Genomic DNA, 21589 nt, shown 5'->3' with positions numbered 1-21589 from the left:
TTTTGTTATTATGTATATTATTTTTTAAACTTCTCTGTAACCTTTGTACTATCATGGTTTTATGAGAATAAACTATCTACCCTTAAATCTGCGTTTTAATGGTGACGGATGTGCAATCATAACATAAAAAAACTGTGTCATAATGTCGACGGATGTGCCGTCATAACATGAAAGATCTGCGTTTTTATGGTGGCGGATGTGCCATCATAACATTTAAAAATCTGTGTCATATTGTCGACGGATGTGCCGTTATAACATGAAAGATCCATGTCATAATATTGACGGATGTCCCGTCAAAACATAAAAGATCTGCGTTTTAATGTTGGCGGATATGCCGTCATAACATGCATGATTTTCGTTTTAATGGTAACGGATGTGCAATCATAACATTAAAAAATCTGTGTCATAATGTCGACGGATGTGCCGTCAAAAACATGAAAGATCTGTGTCATAATATTGACGGATGTGCCGTCAAAACATGAAAGATCTGTGTTATAACGACGATAAATGTGCCGTCATAAAATGAAAGATCTGCGTTATAAAGACGGCTGATTGCCGTCATAACATAATAGATGAGAGACTTGTAATGGAATAGATATCTCCTAGTTGATATGATAGTCACAAGTATAAGGTTTACCATTAAGTTGGTTAGTGTTTTTCTCATTGTTAAATTTCCATACAGAATCGGACTTATCGACGTAAATTAGCTACTAACGACATGGAGGATGTATGTAGGTTATAGACATTTATTGCATACCTTCCGAGGCACAAATACAGACATTAGTTTACATCAGAGCTCAATCTTCAGTTTTCTGTGTTATGAAGACTGTTCGCATGTTTGTTCTCATTTTTTTCTCATCATTGATGGAACTTCCTTCAATTAACGAATTTTAATAGTCCATTGGTAGTGGGTTTTTTTTTTAATTTTTTTGAAAAAATATCTAAAACCAAGTGCAGGTCCAGCATTTATTGATAATGCGGATTCTATGAATAGTCCAATGTACAATTATTTCTTCCCAAAGCCATTCTACAACGATTTTCAAGTTTTCATACAACATTTTGGAAGCAAACTTTACAAAAAAAAGACATTGGCAATTTTGTAATATGTCTCATTTCACACATTTTGATTGGTCTAACTGTATGCTATTTTGTAATACCAAAGATTTCCTCCCGCCCAGACCATTGGTGTCAAAAAGTAATTTTAGCCAAAAAAGTCATATATACGACATTTTAGAAGCCCAGCGACGATAGGTATACTTGTTATTTTTTAAATTTTAATAATCAACTTCTTTACAGCATTTTATTTTGTTATTTTTTTGCATCCGTTCTGTTCTAGGATACAGATAATATTCTCATCAATATAACATAAACATATTAAGCATTCCATACGATTTATTACGTTAGTCTACATATATCCGTGTAAGGTTACAATATGGACACCATTTTACACAGGGTAGCCGTAAGCAATGTCATTGTCGGAATCGGCATAGATGATAATTCCGGGTTTCACTTTCATAATCATCGGGTATAAAGAACCGATAGTATGATGTCCCGGTCCGATATCCGCCCTCGCAACAACGTAAGAAGAATTTAAACTTTGTGTATCGTACACATGGGGATTTTTATAAATAATACCTTTGCCGTCTATCTGAAGAAATGGGTATTCGGTACTCTTCGTAGTAATAAGAATATGGTGTCTTAAACCATCATTGGGAATTGTAAACTCCTGAACTCTTCCCAGCTTCCCTTCCGGTTTAATAATAACCATGAAAGGTACAACAGGTTTAGTTTCTCCCTGTTGATAATAAACTGCCATAACTGGTTTGTCAGATTCTACTTTTATAGAGGCGTTGCTGTTGATATCTATGTAACCCCCAATTTTGTCTACTACTTTTGTTGCTTGTTTGAAATGTTTGCCGAGGAGAGTGATGGATGTATTTGGATGTGCAGCGATTAAACGTAAAATGAATTGTTTGTTATCAAATAATGGTGGTATAAAAAATGACGTTCCTAGTTCTTTAACTGGAGGTACCATTTCCAATAACTGATTCATCAAACCACTATTCACGGGTACTTTTGCACCATCAACACCAGACTGCACTCCTATAGCTTTGTTTGATTGGACTACCGTACCAGTCAGGTCAGTATTACTGGGAAGTTCAATGGTTCCCCTTTCTGGTAAATGAATTGAAATTGTATCACCATCTCCATACTTTGTATTATTATAACTAATCGTTTCAGTCTTTTCGAGTAGTTTCAATGTTATATTTACGTCTGTATCGACGGATGTTGCAACGATTCCGATAAACGATTCCCCACCCCCAGAAGGGACGAAAGACGGAATAACATACGACGTTGATAGCTTTTCTTTTGGTAAAACAAAAAATCCTTCATTGGTTATCGTATCCTTATATAAGGCATATAAATCAGTTTTGCTTGATGTAAGTATATGTACTCCTTTCTTTTCAATTTCGTTTCTAATGACTTTGAATTCCGATGGAATATCGATTACTTGTGAAGTATTAAAGATCGATATGTTTTGACATAATCCGATATCAGGGTTGTATATAACTAACCATTTAACTTTAGACGATGATAAATGTAGTTTAAAGGTTGACATAAAACTAAGGAAACCATTGTTACGCATCAAGTAAAATTGTCCAGTATCTAAAAAATAAATGTTAAACTTTTGATCATATAAACAATAAGTTTTAGTACCACTATGAAATAAGACCATTTCCAGGCAAGAAACTACATTTCTGTAAATATAGACAATGCAATTTCCCATAGGAACTCCCTTTGCGGATAAAACTGTGACACTTACTATGTAGTTTCGTGAAAAATTATATCCTAGAATGGAAAACTGATAAGCTCCTATTTTTTCAAAGCTCAACATAACGGGCCTGTGCGGCATATTTTCAACATGTATATGCCCTGAAGTTGTTAAAGTTTAAACTTTTACTAAAATTATGTACCACCCCTACCTTTACATTTTGCCTACTTCAGAATTTATCTTTCACCACAATATAATGTTTTTATAGTTGTTACAGTCCGAAGTTATGTCTCTATGAGATGAAACATAGAGATAATATCTGGGAACCAGTATGTCAACAAATCAAATTATCTATGAATATTATATTAAAAGAGGCGTGGTTTGAAAAACATCTGTAAGTGCAACCTATGAGGTACCACTTACGACATCTCCATGTTTCATCGTTGTGATACTCTTTGTTGTCATTTTAGCGGTATATGTATCATTGCCATAAAGCACGAGGTTTAGCTAACCACATAAACCAGGTTCAACCTACTATTTTTTTTTTATTTCCTGTACCAAGTCAGGAATATGGCAGTTGTTATCGAATAGTTGGTTTCTATGTATGTTGCATTGTCTTTTGTTTTTTGTTGCACTTCAGTGTTTCTGTTGTTCTTTGTTTTCCTCTTATAGTTGATGTGTTTCCTTGGTTTTAGTTTGTAACCCAGATTTGTTTTCTCTCAACAAAATTTTTAACAGTGGTATACTGATGTTGCCTTTATTTATTCAATCACATGGGTGAATTTTGATAGAAGTAATAAGTTGTCGGCTGCAATTATTATGTCATTTGCGATTACAAATTTCGAATATTTCACAATTCGAATGCCAATTAACAAAAAAATCAATAATGTTAAAAAAAAATATGAATACCTTATAAAATATAACCAATTTTGATACGTTAGTAAATGGTTAATCGGTTTTCCTCCAATTTTTTTGTCTAATAAAGAATTAAGAATAAAGCCGTAACCTGATATAAGCGTCATTTGCTATGATTGGTCCAACTGCCAGTTAATATGCAGTTGTCACGATATGGAATAAAAAACATTGGTAAACAGTCTTGAATACAATAAATATAAGAAGATTTGGTATGAGTGCCAATGAGACAACTCTCAATCCAAGTCACAATTTATAAAAGTAAACCATTATAGGTCAAAGTACGGTCTACAACACGGAGCCATGGCTCATACCGAACAGCAAGCAAAAAATAAAAGGGCTCCAAAAATGTATGAATTAAAATTCGTCTTATTCTTACTTTTTGAAATAGGACCTTTGCATGCTGCGAAAGGATCTACTGTCGTCGTCTGCTCAGCTGTTGTCGTTTGCTCAACAGTTGTTGTCATAGACTCTGTCGTCTGTTCGGTTGTCGCTTCTAATGTGGTTTCCTCTGTTGTCGAAATTGACTCAGTCGTTGCTTCCTCTGTGGTTGAAAGCTCGTCTGTTGTTGACACCTCTCCTGTGGTTGACACCTCTTCTGTGGTTGATACGTCGTCTGTTGATGACACTTCGTCTGTTGTTGATATTTCGGCGTCGGTAGTCGACCATTCTTCTGTAGTCGATAGTTCATTCGTCGTAGATGATTCTGAGGTTGCTTCATCTTTAATGGTAGTGGTCTCCAAACTTGTTGATAGTTCACTATTTGTTGTTGTTGGTGAATTTAGAAGATCTATTGAAAGCAAGATCAAGTATACAAATGACAAAAGAAAAATAATAATCTGTACTTAATACATTAATTTTATCAACGTAGTGTATTTGAAAAAGTATTTTGTCATCATTAGAAAAGATGAACCAACACATTATGAAATGCATGCGTCCGAATCGCTTAACTCGATTTACCTTTATCAGCCTCAAAGCTGAATGCTTGACTTCAATGTTGTACTTTGTTTAACCTTTTTGTTTTTTCGAGCGTCACTCACGAGTCTTGAGACGAAACGAGCGTCTGTTGCAATACAAAATTTCAATCCTGGTATCTATGATGAGTTGATTTGAAAGCTAAGGAAGGATGTATATGAACCGAAAAAAAACGCCGTTTTAGAATCTAATGCATTCTGGGTAATATTTTCAAAAGCGTACATCAAAGCATCGTGATTGGTTCAAAACGTCATAAACAATCGAAATTCTGCCACTGACGTGACATCATTTTCATTTTGGGGTACGAACAATTGAATTACCCACAGTCCTTTAATTTCTGAAACGGCCAACTAAAGAGCAACATAGGCAACCCCACGTGAACAAATAGCTAAATACTTCTCAGTTCAACTTTGCATAAGTTATGTTGTTTAAACATTTGTTATCTCCAATAGGCATAGGTCTATTGTGTGTCAATTTTATGACGCGTGATTGCAAATGAAAAGATAACCAAAGCAAAGGAAGATTGCTTTCATTGTTTTTTTTACATCTGCAAGCATTTCAACATGGGATAAAATATCACATAGCTTTAGGGCGGACTCCCAGCATCAAGTGCAGTGACAATATTTATCCACCTATATAAAAAAAAAAACGTTTCTCCAGGACACTGTGGCTTTAAAACGACTTAATGGTATGTCAGTGACATTGTAAATATGTTATTTTGTTTAAACGTTAATCCATGCTTTTATCTTAATATTTTTTTCGATCACTATAATCTTTCTAATCATTAAATGTGATTTATGTGTAATAATTCATTTGATTGTATGCTGAAACTTTGATCCCTATTTACATTCGGGGCTCCTTTAAAGGATCATATGATCATTTATGATGCAGGAGTGATTATGTATCTTACCACAGCGAGAACAAGTAGAAAAACAACCATAACTCTTGATGTATAATTCGTTCTCACACACTATATCTTTATCTAGAAGATGACAATAGTGCATGTGCTGATTTTCATGGTCTAGACATGACTTGTCACCAGAGGGAGTCGTTTGAAAGTTTCCCGGTTCTTTGGTTACCAAGGCAACCGTTGAATCCATTGTAACCACAGGAAGTGTTACACCAGAATTTGGATCCAGATCTAGTTAAAAGAAAGTTTATTTCAAAATTGCACAATAGGAGAGAAAATGAGGAAAATGTTTAAAGACCATAAAACGATAACATTATCATGGCACGCTTTTGGGTTTTTTTCTTTTTCTTTATGCATGGTCTTGGTTGTGCATTTTTAGGTGTGAATTTCCATTATTCCTAAAAAAATAATTTACAGTAATTTCCCCACTATTATGACTTTTGCTGTAAGCCCTTCCTACAACATTTCACGGCGATTTAATTTCGCTATTTTATGTTATCATGAATATTTTAACTTGATGCTTTTGAATAAGGGTAGATTCTTTTTTTAAATATTTGCGAAGAGTTAAATTCGCCATTATTTATTTACTCGCAAAAGTCGCAAAAAATAAATCGCTCGCGAAAATAAGTTTAAAAGAGGGACGAACGATACAAGAGGGACAGTCAAACTCATAAATCGAAAATAAACTGACCAATCCATGGCAGGAAATATAAAAAAAAGACAAACAGACAAAATATAGTACACATGACACACATAGAAAACCAAAAACAATAAGCAACACAAACCCCAACAAAAAGTAGGGGTGATCTCAGGTGCTCCGGAAGGGTAAGCAGATGTGGCATCCGTCGTGTTGCTTATGTTATAATAAATCCGTTTAATAGTCTTAATGTTTCTCACCACAACGATGACATGTTGAGTAACAACCGGAAGTAATTATATGCTGTTCGTTGAAGCAGTCCACATCAATGTTTATATCTTTGCAATAATGTTGTGTATCGTGGTCTTTACAGGCTTTATCACCAGCTGGCGTTGACGTTTTGATAGGCTGGCATAATAATGGGTTGATATCACAGAATAAATCTGAAAAGGAACGTAATGAAAATCAACAAATATTATAATAATAACTTAATAAACACAAACTACACTTACAAAAGAAGCAAAGGCAGCACATAAAGCAACGATTAAATTAGAATTGAAATAACATATTTATTAACCCAACACAACAAATGACCACTAGTGTTCCTTGTCTTCAGTTCCAAATAGACGTTTTTTTATTATATTTTTTTCGATGTGTCTTCAATGGCGAGGTAGCATAATTGCCCACGATATGCGAAGTTTTTCCATTACCTGCAAAATTTGTCATGCACTCTTATCTTTGTATTTGGTGTTTAACTCATTAAAAAAGACATGTCTTAAATCAATATACATTTTATTATGTAACAGCAACAAAAGGATTTTGTACTATCTGTTATTTAACAGTTCGTTTCTATGTATGTTGAAACTTGCATTTTCGTATGTTTAATGTTGCACTTCAGTGCTCTGTTGTTTCGTTGTTTTCCTCTTATAATTTATGTGTTTCCTGAGTTTTAGTTTGTAACCCGGATTTGTTTTCTCTCAATAGATTTATTACTTTGAACAACGGTATACTATTGTTTGCCTTTATTTGTTTTGTTAACCAATGTTTGATGTATACGTATATTCCTGCCAGAACCGAAGTACTGGCTACTGGGCTGATGATACCTTTGGGAACAAACAGATCATAAACAGACGTATCGACCAAGTGGTAGTAGCGACATTACCGGTACCATGCAATTCTACTGTAGCAGATGTGTATTTCGACAAATAAGTTATTTTCACTGATGCTGGAGGCCAAATATATCGTATACGTTGATAAGTTATAAGTTACACATATACTCACTACAGCGTCCACATGTAGAATAACACTGAGATTTAAACACTGATTGCTCATCATAGCAGACAACATCCCTCGATTCATATTGACAATATTTTGTCGAACCATCCAAATCGGCACAAGGAAAGTGGTTACCTATAAGATATCATTCATGAATAATAAAAGAAAGAAAAAAATGACAAATTGATACAAACTTTTTAAAGTGTCGCGTTTCGTACTAGTATGCAATATTATTCACATTCCGGCAACAGATGATCGTATTTACTGTATCAGAACAATCAACCAAACCATTTAAACTTTAATTTCAAATGGATCACTTTCTGTTCATCACTAGGAAACTTAAGCAACAACCATCTATCAAGGATATCAAGATAGGTAACGTGAGTTCTGAAATATTTGATTTACTTGGAGATACCTACTTCGAATGCAGACGATGCTGAAATGTTCCTACATAGAAATGGAAAGTTCACAATTGATAAATTGAAATCAGCTTATTTGTTTTAAATTTGGGTTCTCATAGGACAATCGTTGCCAATTTCCTTATGTATCGGAAGATACCAGACACACGTAAATATTTGAGAATTATGATTAAGTAATAGTTTTGTGATAATTCATTCTGATCAATTATTTTCAAAAGTGAACACCAAAACGTTATCGAATTGGTTCAATTCGTCGTAAACATTGTAAATTCAACCAAGGACGTGATTTTTTTTTTCCATTTTGAAGTACGAACAATAAAATTTACCCACAATCCTAAATATTCAGAAACGGCCTGAAAAACTTAACTTACTGCAATATCCACATGTAAGATGACATCCTATACCGAGGGCAACTTCAGCATTCGAACATATGTTGACACTTTTTTGCAAATATGGACAATTTGGGTCAAGGTCACGGCAGTGTGGGTGGGTTTTCACTGGTAAACTGGTTGTAGATGCAGTAGGACTAGTGTTGTTGTTTGTTTTTGTTATACCACTTGATTTATTTGAAGAACCATTTCCGCTAAAATTAGGAATCCCAGTTATTGGCGTTATCCTGTTTGAGACTGTGGTTGTTCCGTCAGAAGTGGCTCCACCGGAAGTTGGCATGTCTGTACTGTTCATGGATGACTGCACTGTACCGGAAGTATTACAAGTAATTGGACATATTTTTGATATAAGTTTATCGCTACAAATGATTTTCTCATTATATCGCGATAACAGATCTTTACATGCAGTACTTTCATTAGTGCCAGCTGTCTGTGATGTAAGAATAGATTTTACAGTAGTCATTTTTTCAGAAGGCATGCTATTTGTTGAAGGCAAGAAGTCACCACATCTTTTGCAGGTTTGCGGACAGATGTGCACTGCTGTTAGTTCGTCTGAACATATAGAAAAACTTTTGCTTAAAACCGGACATATTGATTGGTCTATACACACTTTTTGTCGATCAGTTGTAACTTCAACACCACAGCGTCCACAAAAATGACGACACAAATTATTCGCCACTTTTGGCTCATTACAAATGTCCAATTTCAAAGCATGCGCCCATACTGTGCAATGTTCTACATCTTGTGACTGACACGAACCTGTAGAGACATCAGGAACAGGAGTCGTAAGCGCTGAAATAAGAAGCACGCAAATTATGCTAGCACGCATAAAGGAATTAGTAATCTAAGTCAAAAGAGACCAAACATAAGTTTTTATATTCTTATCTATATTATAGTAGAAACCAAAGACATTTGAAGACGGTTTTTTTTATTAGATTTATTTCACTGTGTGTATCATAAAAAAATACTCAAGCAATTATGGGCGCAAGCTATTCGGTCTCTTCCCACCTTTAATATTTCGAATACTCAGAGTGCTTTTTAACCATTTGTACTGAAGAGTCAGAATATTTGCATTTGTGTAACCTCCTATACACTTCTTAAAGTTATCAAAGGTAGCAGGCTTATATTTTAATACGCCAGACGCGCGTTTCGTCTAAATAAGACTCATAAGTGACGCTCGGACAGATCAAAAGAGTTTTAAAGCCAAAGCTGTACAAAATTGAAGAACATTGGGGACCCAAAATTTCAAAAAGTTATGCCAAATATATGGCTAAGGTAATCTATTCCTGGGATTAGAAAATTCTTAGTATTTCGATAAATTCATAATTTCGTAAACAGTAAATTTATAAAAATTACCATTCTATTGATATTCATGTCAACACCGAAGTGCTGACTACTGGAACTGGTGATACCCTCGTTCGGGACGAAACGTCAACGAGCAGTGGCATCGACCGAGTGGTGTTTAATAGTTATCAAAGGTACCAGGCTTATAATTTAATACGCCAGACGCGCGTTTCGTCTAAATAAGACTCATCAGGGACGCTCAGATCAAAATAGTTTTAAAGCCAAAGATGTACAGAGTTGAAGAGCATTGAGAATGTCATGGAAAGGTAATTACATTGAGGCTTCAAGCTTTTTAACAAATATATTGTATAAGTCAATTTGTAAAAATAAAACTGAATCATCAACTGGTGTTAGGAAATGGATGCGTATTTTACAAATTGATGGGAATCTTGGTATTAACCAACTATATGTTTTCATGTTTCATTATTTAGAAGAAAATAAGTTAAAAATATATAAATGGAAACTTTTACAATTCATATTAACAACAAAACAATTATTGTTTAAATGGAAACAGAAGAATGACAGTCTATGTAATGTATGTAACGAATAAGAAGATTATAACCACTTTTTTTTTATTTTTGTCGAATTTTAGAAACTATTTGGAAAAGTATTTATGAGTTAATCAAATAATCAAATTTAAATTTTAGAGTATCGTTAAAGCAAGTAGTCTTTGGATATAAAATTTTTGACACAAATTATTTTGGTCTGAATTATTTCCTAACAATTTTAGGTTTTTCTATATACAAATCATATTATGTATCTAATCAGAAATTGACAAAGGTAAATGTTTATAAAATTTTTGTTCAAGAATACATTAAAAGATATAACGAAAACAGAACAATGAAATTTAATCCTTTACTGAAGTCACTAAAATGAAATTTAGCCGATAACCTGGGTAATCAGTGGAATATAACAGGATACACCAAGAAAAGCTTGGTTTCTTGGTGTAACAATGTAACAAGCATATTTGGTGAATAAATATATAATGTTGTTAAAAAAAAGAATGTCATTCGTTACAAGCAACACATTGAAACCTTGTATATTAAATATCATGTCAGTAGGCGTGTTTATTATTTTACATACTAGGTCAATGGTTGTGTTTAATTATTAATACACGGTTTGTAGAAATGCTTCGGTACTTTAAAATAACGATTTTGGTTCTCAAACTAATATACATTGTAAACATCAGAATTATATTTTTTGTCATTCGTTTTAAACAAAAGAGTGTAAATAATTTAATGTTTTTTTTTGTAATGTTGTGCTAAAATAGTGATATCAAAGTCTACTACAACGTCAAAATTCCCCAAATTAAGAAAGTGGAAAATTTATTTTCACAGTGCGCGAATGACCTTAAACGGTTGGAAAGGAGTCATTACATTACCTATTAGAGGACGTACAAAATTCACAAACATATTGAACTCCAAGGAAAATTCATAACGGAAAGTTTCTAATCAAATGGCAAAATCAAAAGCTCAAACAGATCAAACGAAGGTACAACAAATGTCATATTCCTGACTTAGTACAGGCATTTTCTTTTGTAAAAAGTGGTGGCTTCAACCTGGTAGCTAAACCTTCCACTTGTATGACAGTCGTATAACATTCCATTTTATTGACAACGCTGTGTGAACAAAATAAACAGACATGATAGGTAAAAATGACAAAAATAGGGATACAGCAGTCAACGTTGTGTTATTATCTTTACATACGATAGTACTTTGTCTGACATATTTGTGAAAGCTTCATACCTGGTTTGAATTGATCTTTATTGCAATAATCAGTATCGCAGCATTGTATGACATCAATGGCCTGGCGACGGCGACGGCGTCCGACCGGACTGAACTGGGCGATGTTTCTTGAATTCGGACACATCTGATAAAAAGTGCAAAACATTAAACTATTTGTATCAAAATATTCTATTGAAGCAAAATATTGATTAACTCTTTAAGTTTGTCTGTAAATTTAGGAATTTGTGTAGAGGGTTAGATATGAAATGCTTAAATACAATAGCATTGAGAGAGAGGTGTAAATGGTATAAACCATAATATATTTTCGAATTGTTTAGTAGAAAGTAGAAAGAGCTGTATCATATATAAATGAAGAGGTTTTTTTCAAACTTTGACAAGCGAACTGAAATTCCAGGTCAATACAAACTGACAAGCTTAATCGTTAACAATTAACCGAACAAATGTAAAACAACTACAGTATTTCTGACTTATTATTTATATTATACCTGGTTTTATAGCTTGCTAAACCTCCTACTAATTTATCGTTCCGTAATAGTGAAAAAAATTGGAAACGCAACCCAAACGGATCATATCTGACTTGAGAATTCATTATAAAAACAAATAAATCCTCCCTCCCCCTTTACAGTGATGGCGCCTTTTCTCCATTTTATTAACTATGATGTATTTGATGTCGTATGTATACACAATCTATATAGTGAAATATTGTACTCACTACTTTGGGTACGCATCCTTTTTCATATGTTGTATGTCCATATATATCCATGTATCTGCGAGTTCCACAAAGTTGGTCGTTCTGAAAAAATAAATAGATAAACGAAATTCAGGAAACGCGACATAGTTTAAATAGTATAGATGGATAAACGTATCGAAAGGTAAGAAACGAACATTAAGTAAAACACAATTCTTTCAACCCTACTCATTCGGATAAGATATTTCCAATCAAGTTCTTTGATGGGTCAAAAAAGCGACTAGATATATGATAAGGACGAACGTACTCGAGGAGTTTGTCTATCTGTTACCTAAACATGCAAGGAGAACATTGTTTAATCACAACACCTGCACCCAAGTCGACCAGTTAAAGGTTCAGACAGTTATGCATTCATCTAAAATGCAAAATTGAATAAATATCTCCACCGTACGAACAAAGATGGAGATACGCAAAAAGTAAAATAAAAATACCGAACTCCAAGGAAAATTCAAGTCCCTAATCAAATGACAAATTCAAAGCATTTACATACTCGTTCAATCTTCCCGTGGAAACAGACAAGCAAATTAACCCGCAAAACCCTGATCTGAAATCTGGTGATATATTCAAATGCGATATAAAAGTAAAATAGCAAAAATAACGAACTCGAAGGAAATTTCAAAACGGAAAGTCTCTTATCAATTGGAAAAATCAAATGCTCAAGCACATCAAACGAATGGAAAATACCAAAGGAACAGTCAAACTCATAAATCGAAAATAAAGTGACAACGCCATGGCTAAAACTGAGCAACACGAACCCCACCAAAAACTGACTATCATACTCCTGACTTGATACAGTCATTTTCTTACTAATATGTAAAAATGTATAACAATTTATTACAACCACCCACGATCTTAAATCAGTCATTATATGTGTTACCTTTTCTAGTTCACATTGTGTGTCAGCATGACAAAGGTCTGGATTCCTGGCTTTAAAACACGTGTAGCAGAACAGTCCTGCAGCAAATGATAACACGTGTTAGACATGTTTAAACAGAAACTTAAAGTACTATATAAACTGATGTTAGTAATACACAAAAGATAGATAGTAAAATTGTACATTTTTTCTGAACAATTTTATCAGTTTTTTTTTATGACTGTGATTTTAAAATGCATCTAACTTTCAAATTTAATATAGGAATTTTCAGTTTCGATGTCTCTTTGTGCGTTCTGATACAGTACTATGTAGTGACTTTAGTAGGGAGGTACCATTTGATTTTTATGGGGGGGGGGGGGGGGGGGGGGGGGGGGCTAGGATGAAATTTGAAAAAAATAGGCAGGACAGGAGTTTCGAGTAAAAAAAAAGGCAGGATGAGACACTTGCAAAAAAAAAAGTCAGGACGACAATTAAGGTAAAAAAAAGTCAGGATAAACTAAAAAAAAAAAGGCAGGACCGAACAGAGTGAAAAATAAAAAGGCAGGACCGAGATTACAGCTAAAAAAAAATGCAGGACAACATTTTTCATCCTAGCCCCCCATAAAAATCAAATGGTAGCTCCCTTAGCTCATTTCCGGCAACAAAAATCTAGATCCAAGCAACTCATAAACTGTTTTTGACCACTGTGTTTGATTGGAGAAAACTATTGATTTCAATCTGTTAAAGGTTAGGGTCACGGTTGCTAGAATCGAATAAAAACAATTTGGTATATTTTTCTGTAAAAGTAAAGAATCTCGTTGGTTCCTTAAATATAAACATGGAATCTCATTGGTTGACGATTCAAAGCAATGACTTTCATTAGCTGTCATATAAAAGCCAACGCAACACGTTGATTTCAAATTTTTGATTTATATGAGCCTCCTCATGGTGTTTTTGATTATGAGGTTACTTGCATTTTTATAGTGATTATTCGATTATCAGACAAAATATTTCATGATTATTTGATAATCTAGGACTGTATTATCTTTTTTTTAATGATTATGTGTTTATATTGGCCAAATCATTGTGATTACTTTGACACCCTCATGAGGGTTCAAATGACAATCTGAATCAATTTACCTCTTTCTTCTGATGGAGAAATCCAAGCAAATAAGATTGTTGCTATAACCAGACCTGCAAAAAGGTACAGATAGTATAACAACACAATTGAAATTAAGTACAAAGCTCGTGATTCCAATATTTACATGTTTTAACACTGACAGCAGTTTGGTTTATTGAAGTTACATTTTTTTGTTGTTGAAATATTGACCCTAACCTTGAAGTAATTACAACAGTAGATTTTTAAGTTTTAATCTTTAGCATTATATCCCAAATATACACAGAAAAGAGTCCCATTAAATCTAACTTGAAGAAAACTAAAATTAACGATTTTAAAGTTCCTATGGATATTTGCTTTGCTATGGAAGAAAACTCTGCAAAAAGGCAGAAATATCAATAAAAATTGATACAAAATTTTACCTTTACCGCTTCTTTTCAACAGAATGTATTGATCCTTGATATTTCAGCCATCTATAGAGTATGACAAACAACTCTAAAGGTGTTTTCATACCTTTTATCAAGCTTCAACCTAGATTTATTAATTCATTAGTTGACCTTTTATTCGATTTTTAGCATGTCAAGATAAAGAATCTCAAATTTAATAATACTAATTAAGCATATAATTTCTTCTTCTTTTTATCGTTTGAAGTTCCTAAACAAGGAAGATGCTGAACAAATATAACTTACAGATATAAACAATACCAAATATTCACATTATTTTCTCAAAATGGTCACAAAGCCATGAATCGTTATTGGGTAACTGGGGTATTTAAAATCTAGTTTAACTAATGATATTCAAGCGGATTTTGTTTTGATATTTTTAAAATGAGAGGTTGTTTTTAATATTTCGTTTAAAAAGTGTTTTCTCATTGCTAAAAAGTGAAATCACAAAACTACTAAACTCCGACGAAATTTCAAAAACGGTAAGTCCCTAATCAAATGGCAAAATCAAATGATAAAACAATCAAACGAATGGACCACAACTGTCATAATCCTGACTTGGTACAGGCATTTTCAAATGTAACAAATGGTGGATTGAACCTGGTTTAATAGCGCTAAATCTCTCACTTGTATGACAATTGCATAAAATTCCATAAATTTACAACGATGTGTGAACAAAACAGACATAATAGGAAAAATTATCAAAAAAAGGGGAACAGCAGTCATCACTGTGTCACAATCTTCATTAGAACAAAAACAAACTAATATTTAACAAAAATGGACAAAAAGCATTTATCAAATTTAACAACCACATTCATTGCTTACTTATATATGTATTTGACATCAACCCATACAGGATTGAAATATTCAACTGTTAGTGTTTGACGTCGCAGTAAGAAATAGAAATAATTTTATCATTCAAAGTATTTTCAAAATTATAATAGAAAAATAACATAATGGCAGGATCTTTAAAAGTACAAGGCCATGTCATATGTACAAAAGAAACACAAAAAGTCACACGTACAAAACATACCAGTAAAAATGGAAGATAATTCAAACAACACATTGACGGGATGTATAAGTACCGAGCCATCTTTAATGAATATCACAGAAAACAGACCAAACAAGTAATATTAATAATAGAACAAAAACAAATAAAAGAACAATATAACACGTTATTAAGATGATAAACAACGTCAGTACGCAGAATCTAGACATCAAGACCATCATATATTATTTGTGAAGTTGATACGGAATATTTATCAACAAAGTCTTGGTACCTTCCGGTAATCTTTTTTAGAAAAAGGACGAGACGTTCTTTGGCCTACTTCTGGTTCATCAACTTTCTGCTAATACACTGGTTACGTTTTCCAAATGTCTGAGTAGGAGCTGCAAGCTCTTGAGTATCGAATAAGTGTATATGTATATGTATGGAAATGTGTATCCCATTTAGAGGTGAAGTTGGTATAGTGCTATTAAGGTGGGAAAAATTGATAATTTCAAAATTAAAATCACTCGTTTGTCAAAGATTCTGGTACTGAGATGACTGTGTATGTCAATTTCGAAGTATATGTCTGAGGCGGAGGAAGCCGTGTAACTTGTTTCTTTAATTTCTATTTCCGGTTGATATATTAATGGAACCCAATCAGAAAAGTTTGGACTGTTATTGAAAAGAACACCATCAATATATCTGAAAGCGAAATTATATAATCTGGCTTCTTTGATTTTCTTGTTTTTTGACAAGTGTCTGAACGAACTCCGATTCATATGGAAATAAGAAGAGGTCTGCAATGAGAGGTACACAGTTTGTTCCCAAAGAATGCCAAGGCTATGTATTGAATACAGTACTTTGGACTCTTTGTACTTTTTGTCGTGAAATTATGACTTTGATGAAGAGTTGTCTCATTGTCACTCATATCACATCTTCTTATATCTATGTTGAGAGTATAACTCTTGCTGAGCAAGACAACATAGATACACGCTCTAAATCACTAACCATTGAAAAGAACCGTTTCAAAAACCCTTCACCTATAGGTCACGTCAGAGTTGGAAGTTAAAATTATCATCCTTAACTTTTTTATTCAAACGTCACGGATGAGTTTTATGGAGACGAAACGCTCGTCAGTCGCATATACAAAATTTCAATCCTTGTATCTAGGTTGAGTTCAAGTCTAACTCGCCACATTTTTCTAGTGACGAAATTTCCAACCAAATATACTACAGCCCCTCCCGCTCCAAAAAACTACCAATATAACAAATAAGAAATATGGAGTATAATCAGAGACATATAATACAATTATATTATATGTCTCTGGTATAATCATATAATAGTACAAAATAATGCGAACAGTTAGATATAGACTAATTATAAAAATATAGATATAGGAAGATGTGGTATGAGTGACACATGTGCCAATGAGACAACTCTCAAAGTCACAATTTAGCAAGCTATGAAGGGCAGAACTGAATTACTTGTGTAAACCATTCAAAAGGGAAACGGTCTAATCTATATTAAAAAAAAAAGAGAAACGAGAAACATTTATGAACCACATACAACAAATACTGAACATCAGGTTCCTGACTTAAGACAGGAACAAACAATTACAGAGGGTTTAAACGTTTTAATGGTTCCAAACATTCACCCTTATCTGAAACAATAGTGTAACTTCACAACATATAACTAGTTACACTTTGGGGCTAGTATCATGTCTTATACTATAATAAAGGATCGCTATGTCTCGCCTACGTAACGGAAAAGCGAAATATACCGGAGGGATATGCAAACTAATGATTTGAAAATAAAACTCGTAAGTAAACGCTCAATGTTTCTATCTATTTATTTATTGTTGAAAAAAATCTTTGTAGTTCTATATCAACTTTTTCTTTTGGCTTTATGTAAAATTTTATATGCTTTCTTTCAACTATCTGTATTCCAAAGTTGTATTTTGAAAATTTGAAAGTCTAGACTTAACTAATTATAATCATACTACCTTTAACCGTCATTATCTCCTGAAACCAGCCAGCATTTATCGCTATTATATGGATATATAAGTGCTATGACTAAAACGCCTCTTATCTCTATTTTGTATAGGTATAGTTGTATATTAGAAACTGTAATATTTTAATATTTAATTTTAAGAATATGTCATATTAATAAACGGTGTTGTCGGTATTTTATTGACGTAAAATCAATTGATTTAAGATTTAACACTTGTTCGTATGATCTGCGAGAAAACTACTTAAGAAAATTACCATTTAACTGCAAATAGGGCTGGGGGTATAATTTTTTTCGAAAATGTATTTTGAGTCCGAAATTTGATTCCAAAAAACATTGCGGTTTGATTGATAACGCCGATTTTTTTTAAATTTTGACTAACCCCCCCCTCTTTTTTAAGTTAAATCGTTGCTCCCAACGTCAATTTGATAACATTCAAGTCATTTGAGATCTGGTGAAAAGCAATCGTACCTATGAGATGGCAAGATAATGACTGTCGGTATCGTAACGAAAAAACAACTTATCTGCTTTCGTAAATGATGTACAAACTTATAAAGGTTGTGGTAAAAACATTGTTTCATCTTTACTTTACTCCTAATCTCAAGTCCGAAAAAAGAGAGGAAAAAATACCAGAGGGACATTCAAACTCATAAATCACAATAAATCAACACCATGGCAAAATAATAAAAAGAAAAATAATAGTACACAAAACACAACGTAGAAAAATAAGGACTACAAGCAATTCCACCAAAAACAGTCACAAAAATCACCACGCACACCATTTACGAATTGCTTTTAATGAAGAATTGTTTTTAATGAACAAAAAAGAATTTTGGTGTGCATAGTTCTTTGATTTGATATATTGCGTTATTGAAATGTGTAAATGTATTTTATACAACTACATTATAACGATATAAATTAATATTCGATATAGCAGAGAATAGAAACATTGAGTGATGCTTCATTTCATTTCAATAATTATTTTCCACTGGTCCTGCCTAATGTTAGGTGCATTACTGGAAACACAATTTGTTTACTTTCCTTCCCAAAACTGTGTCTATTTTTTCACCTATTTTGTAACAGTGTCATAGGGTCACACGAAGTATTCGTTTAAATTGAAAAACCGAAAAAGTCAGTCAGTTTAAAGATATTAGATAATTTTCAAATGTTCACTTGAATTAAAGTGGTATATATTACTTAGTAATGCAATAATTTATCTTAAAGTTGCATGGGAGTTTTCGCCTATTAAAATATATCGATGATTACAGATTTAACGAGCCTCTTCATGTGGTTTTTGATTATGTGATTTACTTGGCCATTTTTATAGTGATTATTTGATATCCATGCAGGCCTAATATTTATGATTATCTGATAATTTGATAATCTAGGACTGTATTTTTTTCATTATGTGTTCATCTTGTTTAAAAGAATAATTGATGATTACCGGTATGCGGTTATATTGGCAAAACATGTGATTACTTGGACATCCCATTGAGGGGCCTCTTTAGCAGAAAAACTTAATCCTCGAAAGACTCATTATACAAGTTATTTCAATTAAATCATGAGTCTCAGTTTTTTGTTCTTTGCAGCTATTATTTTTAAAACACTTATAAGATAGAAACTGTAAACGACTAAATGATCAATCAAGAAAAGATTCCAAATTAATCAACCTCACCAAAAATACTGATCTTTATATGAGTTTTTGCCTTGAATGACGATTTTGATAAATGTTATAAATTTTATATGACCACGCAAGATTTTGCTTATTTGGTATGCATTTTACAATGGTAAAACAAAGAATATGATACATTTATGACACAAGAGAAGAACATGCACAGGAAAAACACATAAAAAGCAAAGAAAGTATAAAAAGCAAAAAAAGAGAACTTTTATTGCTGTCCTTCATCTCAAAGTCACAATGAGGTCTTTAACAAGGATAAAAAATAAAACCTTCTTACCTCACTTAAAGTTTAAGACGATCCTAGCACCGGAGTAAAAAAATCAGATCGACTTTGTTATATGTAACAACATCCCTACAGTGTGTATATATTTCTACATATGTTGGTATTTGTTTTGTTAAAGTTCGGTGATTCTGTTGTTCTGTTGATTTCATTCTTATACATGTGTTTCCCTTGTTTTGTGTTTGTAACCAGGATTTGTTTTCGCTTAATCGACTAATGACTATTGAACACAGGTATGCTACTGTTGTCTTTTATTTCTTAAATGCGGTATAAAATAGAAGAAGACAAATTAAAATTATGAATAGTGGTCAAGTACTAAACGAACAAGAGGCTCTTGTGTTCCTGTCTCGCTCACCTGGTATTTTTTGGCCAAAATTAGATGTGTAACAAGGTTATGAGTGTTGCATGGAAATACTGTGTATCGAGATCTGCCATGTTGATCATCTAGGCTTAGTTTTTTCGTTTGAATTGTTTTACAGTCATTTCGGGGCCTTTTGAAGCTGATTATGCGGTATGGGTTTTGCTCATTGTTGAAGGCCGTACGGTGACCTATAGGTGTTAATTTCTATGTCATTTTGGTAACTTTTGGAGAGTTGTCACATTGGCAATCATATCACATCTTCTTTTTTTTTATATTGACTAAGTGTCTGTTTGTATATAAATATTATAGTCAAAAAATTAACAAACAGAAAATACTCTTTTGGAAGCAAAATTGAAATTGGTAAAGTGGTTTCAAAGAGAAGATCTATACCAGTTTCCGACAGACGTCACCATGATACATTTGTCGGTTTAACACAAGCGTCGAACGATGTGCCAATGCTGATACAATTGCATACCTTTTACCATTGACTTATGATCAGTTGTTTTTTTAAACAAACATAAACACAAACCTGAACTTTTTAACTATGAACAAGTTTCAAATTCAATGTACCATGATGAGGGGGTGGAGCTATATAATCTCCATGGAAACGATAATTGTAAATGCCAATAAATTTAAATACCAAATATCATTGATTTGACATTAGCTGATCTTACACAAAACAAAAACATGTAAACTAAGCAAAAATTTTCAAGTCAATAGACCATGACTGAGGGGTCGGGGCCAAATATTTTCCATGGAAATGAGAAGTGATTATGCTTATACAACTGCATATAAATTACCATTTGCCTACCACTAATGGTTTCCCTTGAGCTGACCTAATCACAAACCAATTAACTAAGCAAAATGTTCAAAGTCAATAGACCATGACCTAGGGGGTGGAAAAAAATAATCTCCATGGAAATGAGATATGCCATTGCTTATACAACTGCACACTAAACATCATTGACCTACCACTATAGTGGTTCTCTGTAAACTGACCTAATCACAAACTAATACATATGTAAACCAAGAAAAATGTTCATAGTCAATAAACCATGACTAAGGGGGCGGAACCAAATAATCCCCATGGAAATTAGATATGCCAATTAAATGTCATTCAAACACGTGACGTCACATTGTAAAGTGATGCTATTCAAACAAGTGACGTTACATTGTTAAGTAATGTCATCTAAAAATGTGACGTGACATTGTAAAGTAATGACATCTAAGCATCTGATTTGAAATTGTAAAGTAATGCCTTTGCTTCTTTGTTAGAAATTAGAAGTTTGTTGGTCTGCTTATCAAAGTAGATGGCAGACGGTTGACACAGACCATCCTCTTTAGTGAGTATTTCCTTGTAATGCTTTCCATCGTTTGTTATAAAGACTACATTTGCAGAAGCCTCTCCGACCACGAAGACGTTTCCTTCATTATCTAAACTAACGCCGGAAAGACACTGTAAGACTGAATCATCTTTAAATGTCCAAATATGTGACCCATTATAATCACAACATATCACACTGTGCATGTCTCTATTGGTGAAGTAAATCTTGTCTGCGAAAACAGATATGCTCGAATTCATGGGCAAGTCATAACTGATCACCCGAGAGGGAATGTTATCATCAATGTTAAGTTTAATAACACCCCGTCCTTCAACACAGACAAACATTGAGTCGTGATCACGGGCAATACCCCATGGACGATTATGAAGGTTAATAAACTTAATTTTCTT

The 21589-nt window shown here is 33.2% G+C and overlaps 1 protein-coding gene across 1 annotated transcript; it reads right to left on the bottom strand.

Moving 5' to 3' along the window:
* Positions 1-1374: 1374 nt before the first annotated feature.
* LOC143051880 (uncharacterized) lies at positions 1375-17631 on the bottom strand. The gene is made up of 11 exons (XM_076224872.1): positions 17531-17631; positions 14121-14174; positions 13005-13081; positions 12092-12172; positions 11380-11503; positions 8273-9082; positions 7489-7617; positions 6468-6650; positions 5571-5801; positions 4065-4475; positions 1375-2667 (listed from the first exon to the last, which is right to left on the bottom strand). The coding sequence occupies exons 1-11, from the start codon at positions 17541-17543 to the stop codon at positions 1445-1447; spliced, it is 3336 nt and encodes a 1111-aa protein (XP_076080987.1). The 5' UTR covers positions 17544-17631; the 3' UTR covers positions 1375-1444.
* Positions 17632-21589: the final 3958 nt, after the last annotated feature.

This window comes from Mytilus galloprovincialis, chromosome 11 (assembly GCF_965363235.1).
Source record: "Mytilus galloprovincialis chromosome 11, xbMytGall1.hap1.1, whole genome shotgun sequence".
NCBI classification, from domain to species: domain Eukaryota; kingdom Metazoa; phylum Mollusca; class Bivalvia; order Mytilida; family Mytilidae; genus Mytilus; species Mytilus galloprovincialis.
Note: the sequence above shows the minus strand (reverse complement) of the source record. Positions and strands in the feature narration are given on the sequence as shown.

What these genes read in the sequence shown, in the direction of transcription:
- LOC143051880 (XM_076224872.1), bottom strand. An exon ending in TCTTACATGTGGATATTGCA is followed by an intron (nt 7,618 to 8,272) that starts GTAAGTTAAGTT and finishes GATATCTTATAG; the next exon opens with GTAACCACTTTCCTTGTGCC. An exon ending in CTCAACATGTCATCGTTGTG is followed by an intron (nt 5,802 to 6,467) that starts GTGAGAAACATT and finishes TCTTTTAACTAG; the next exon opens with ATCTGGATCCAAATTCTGGT.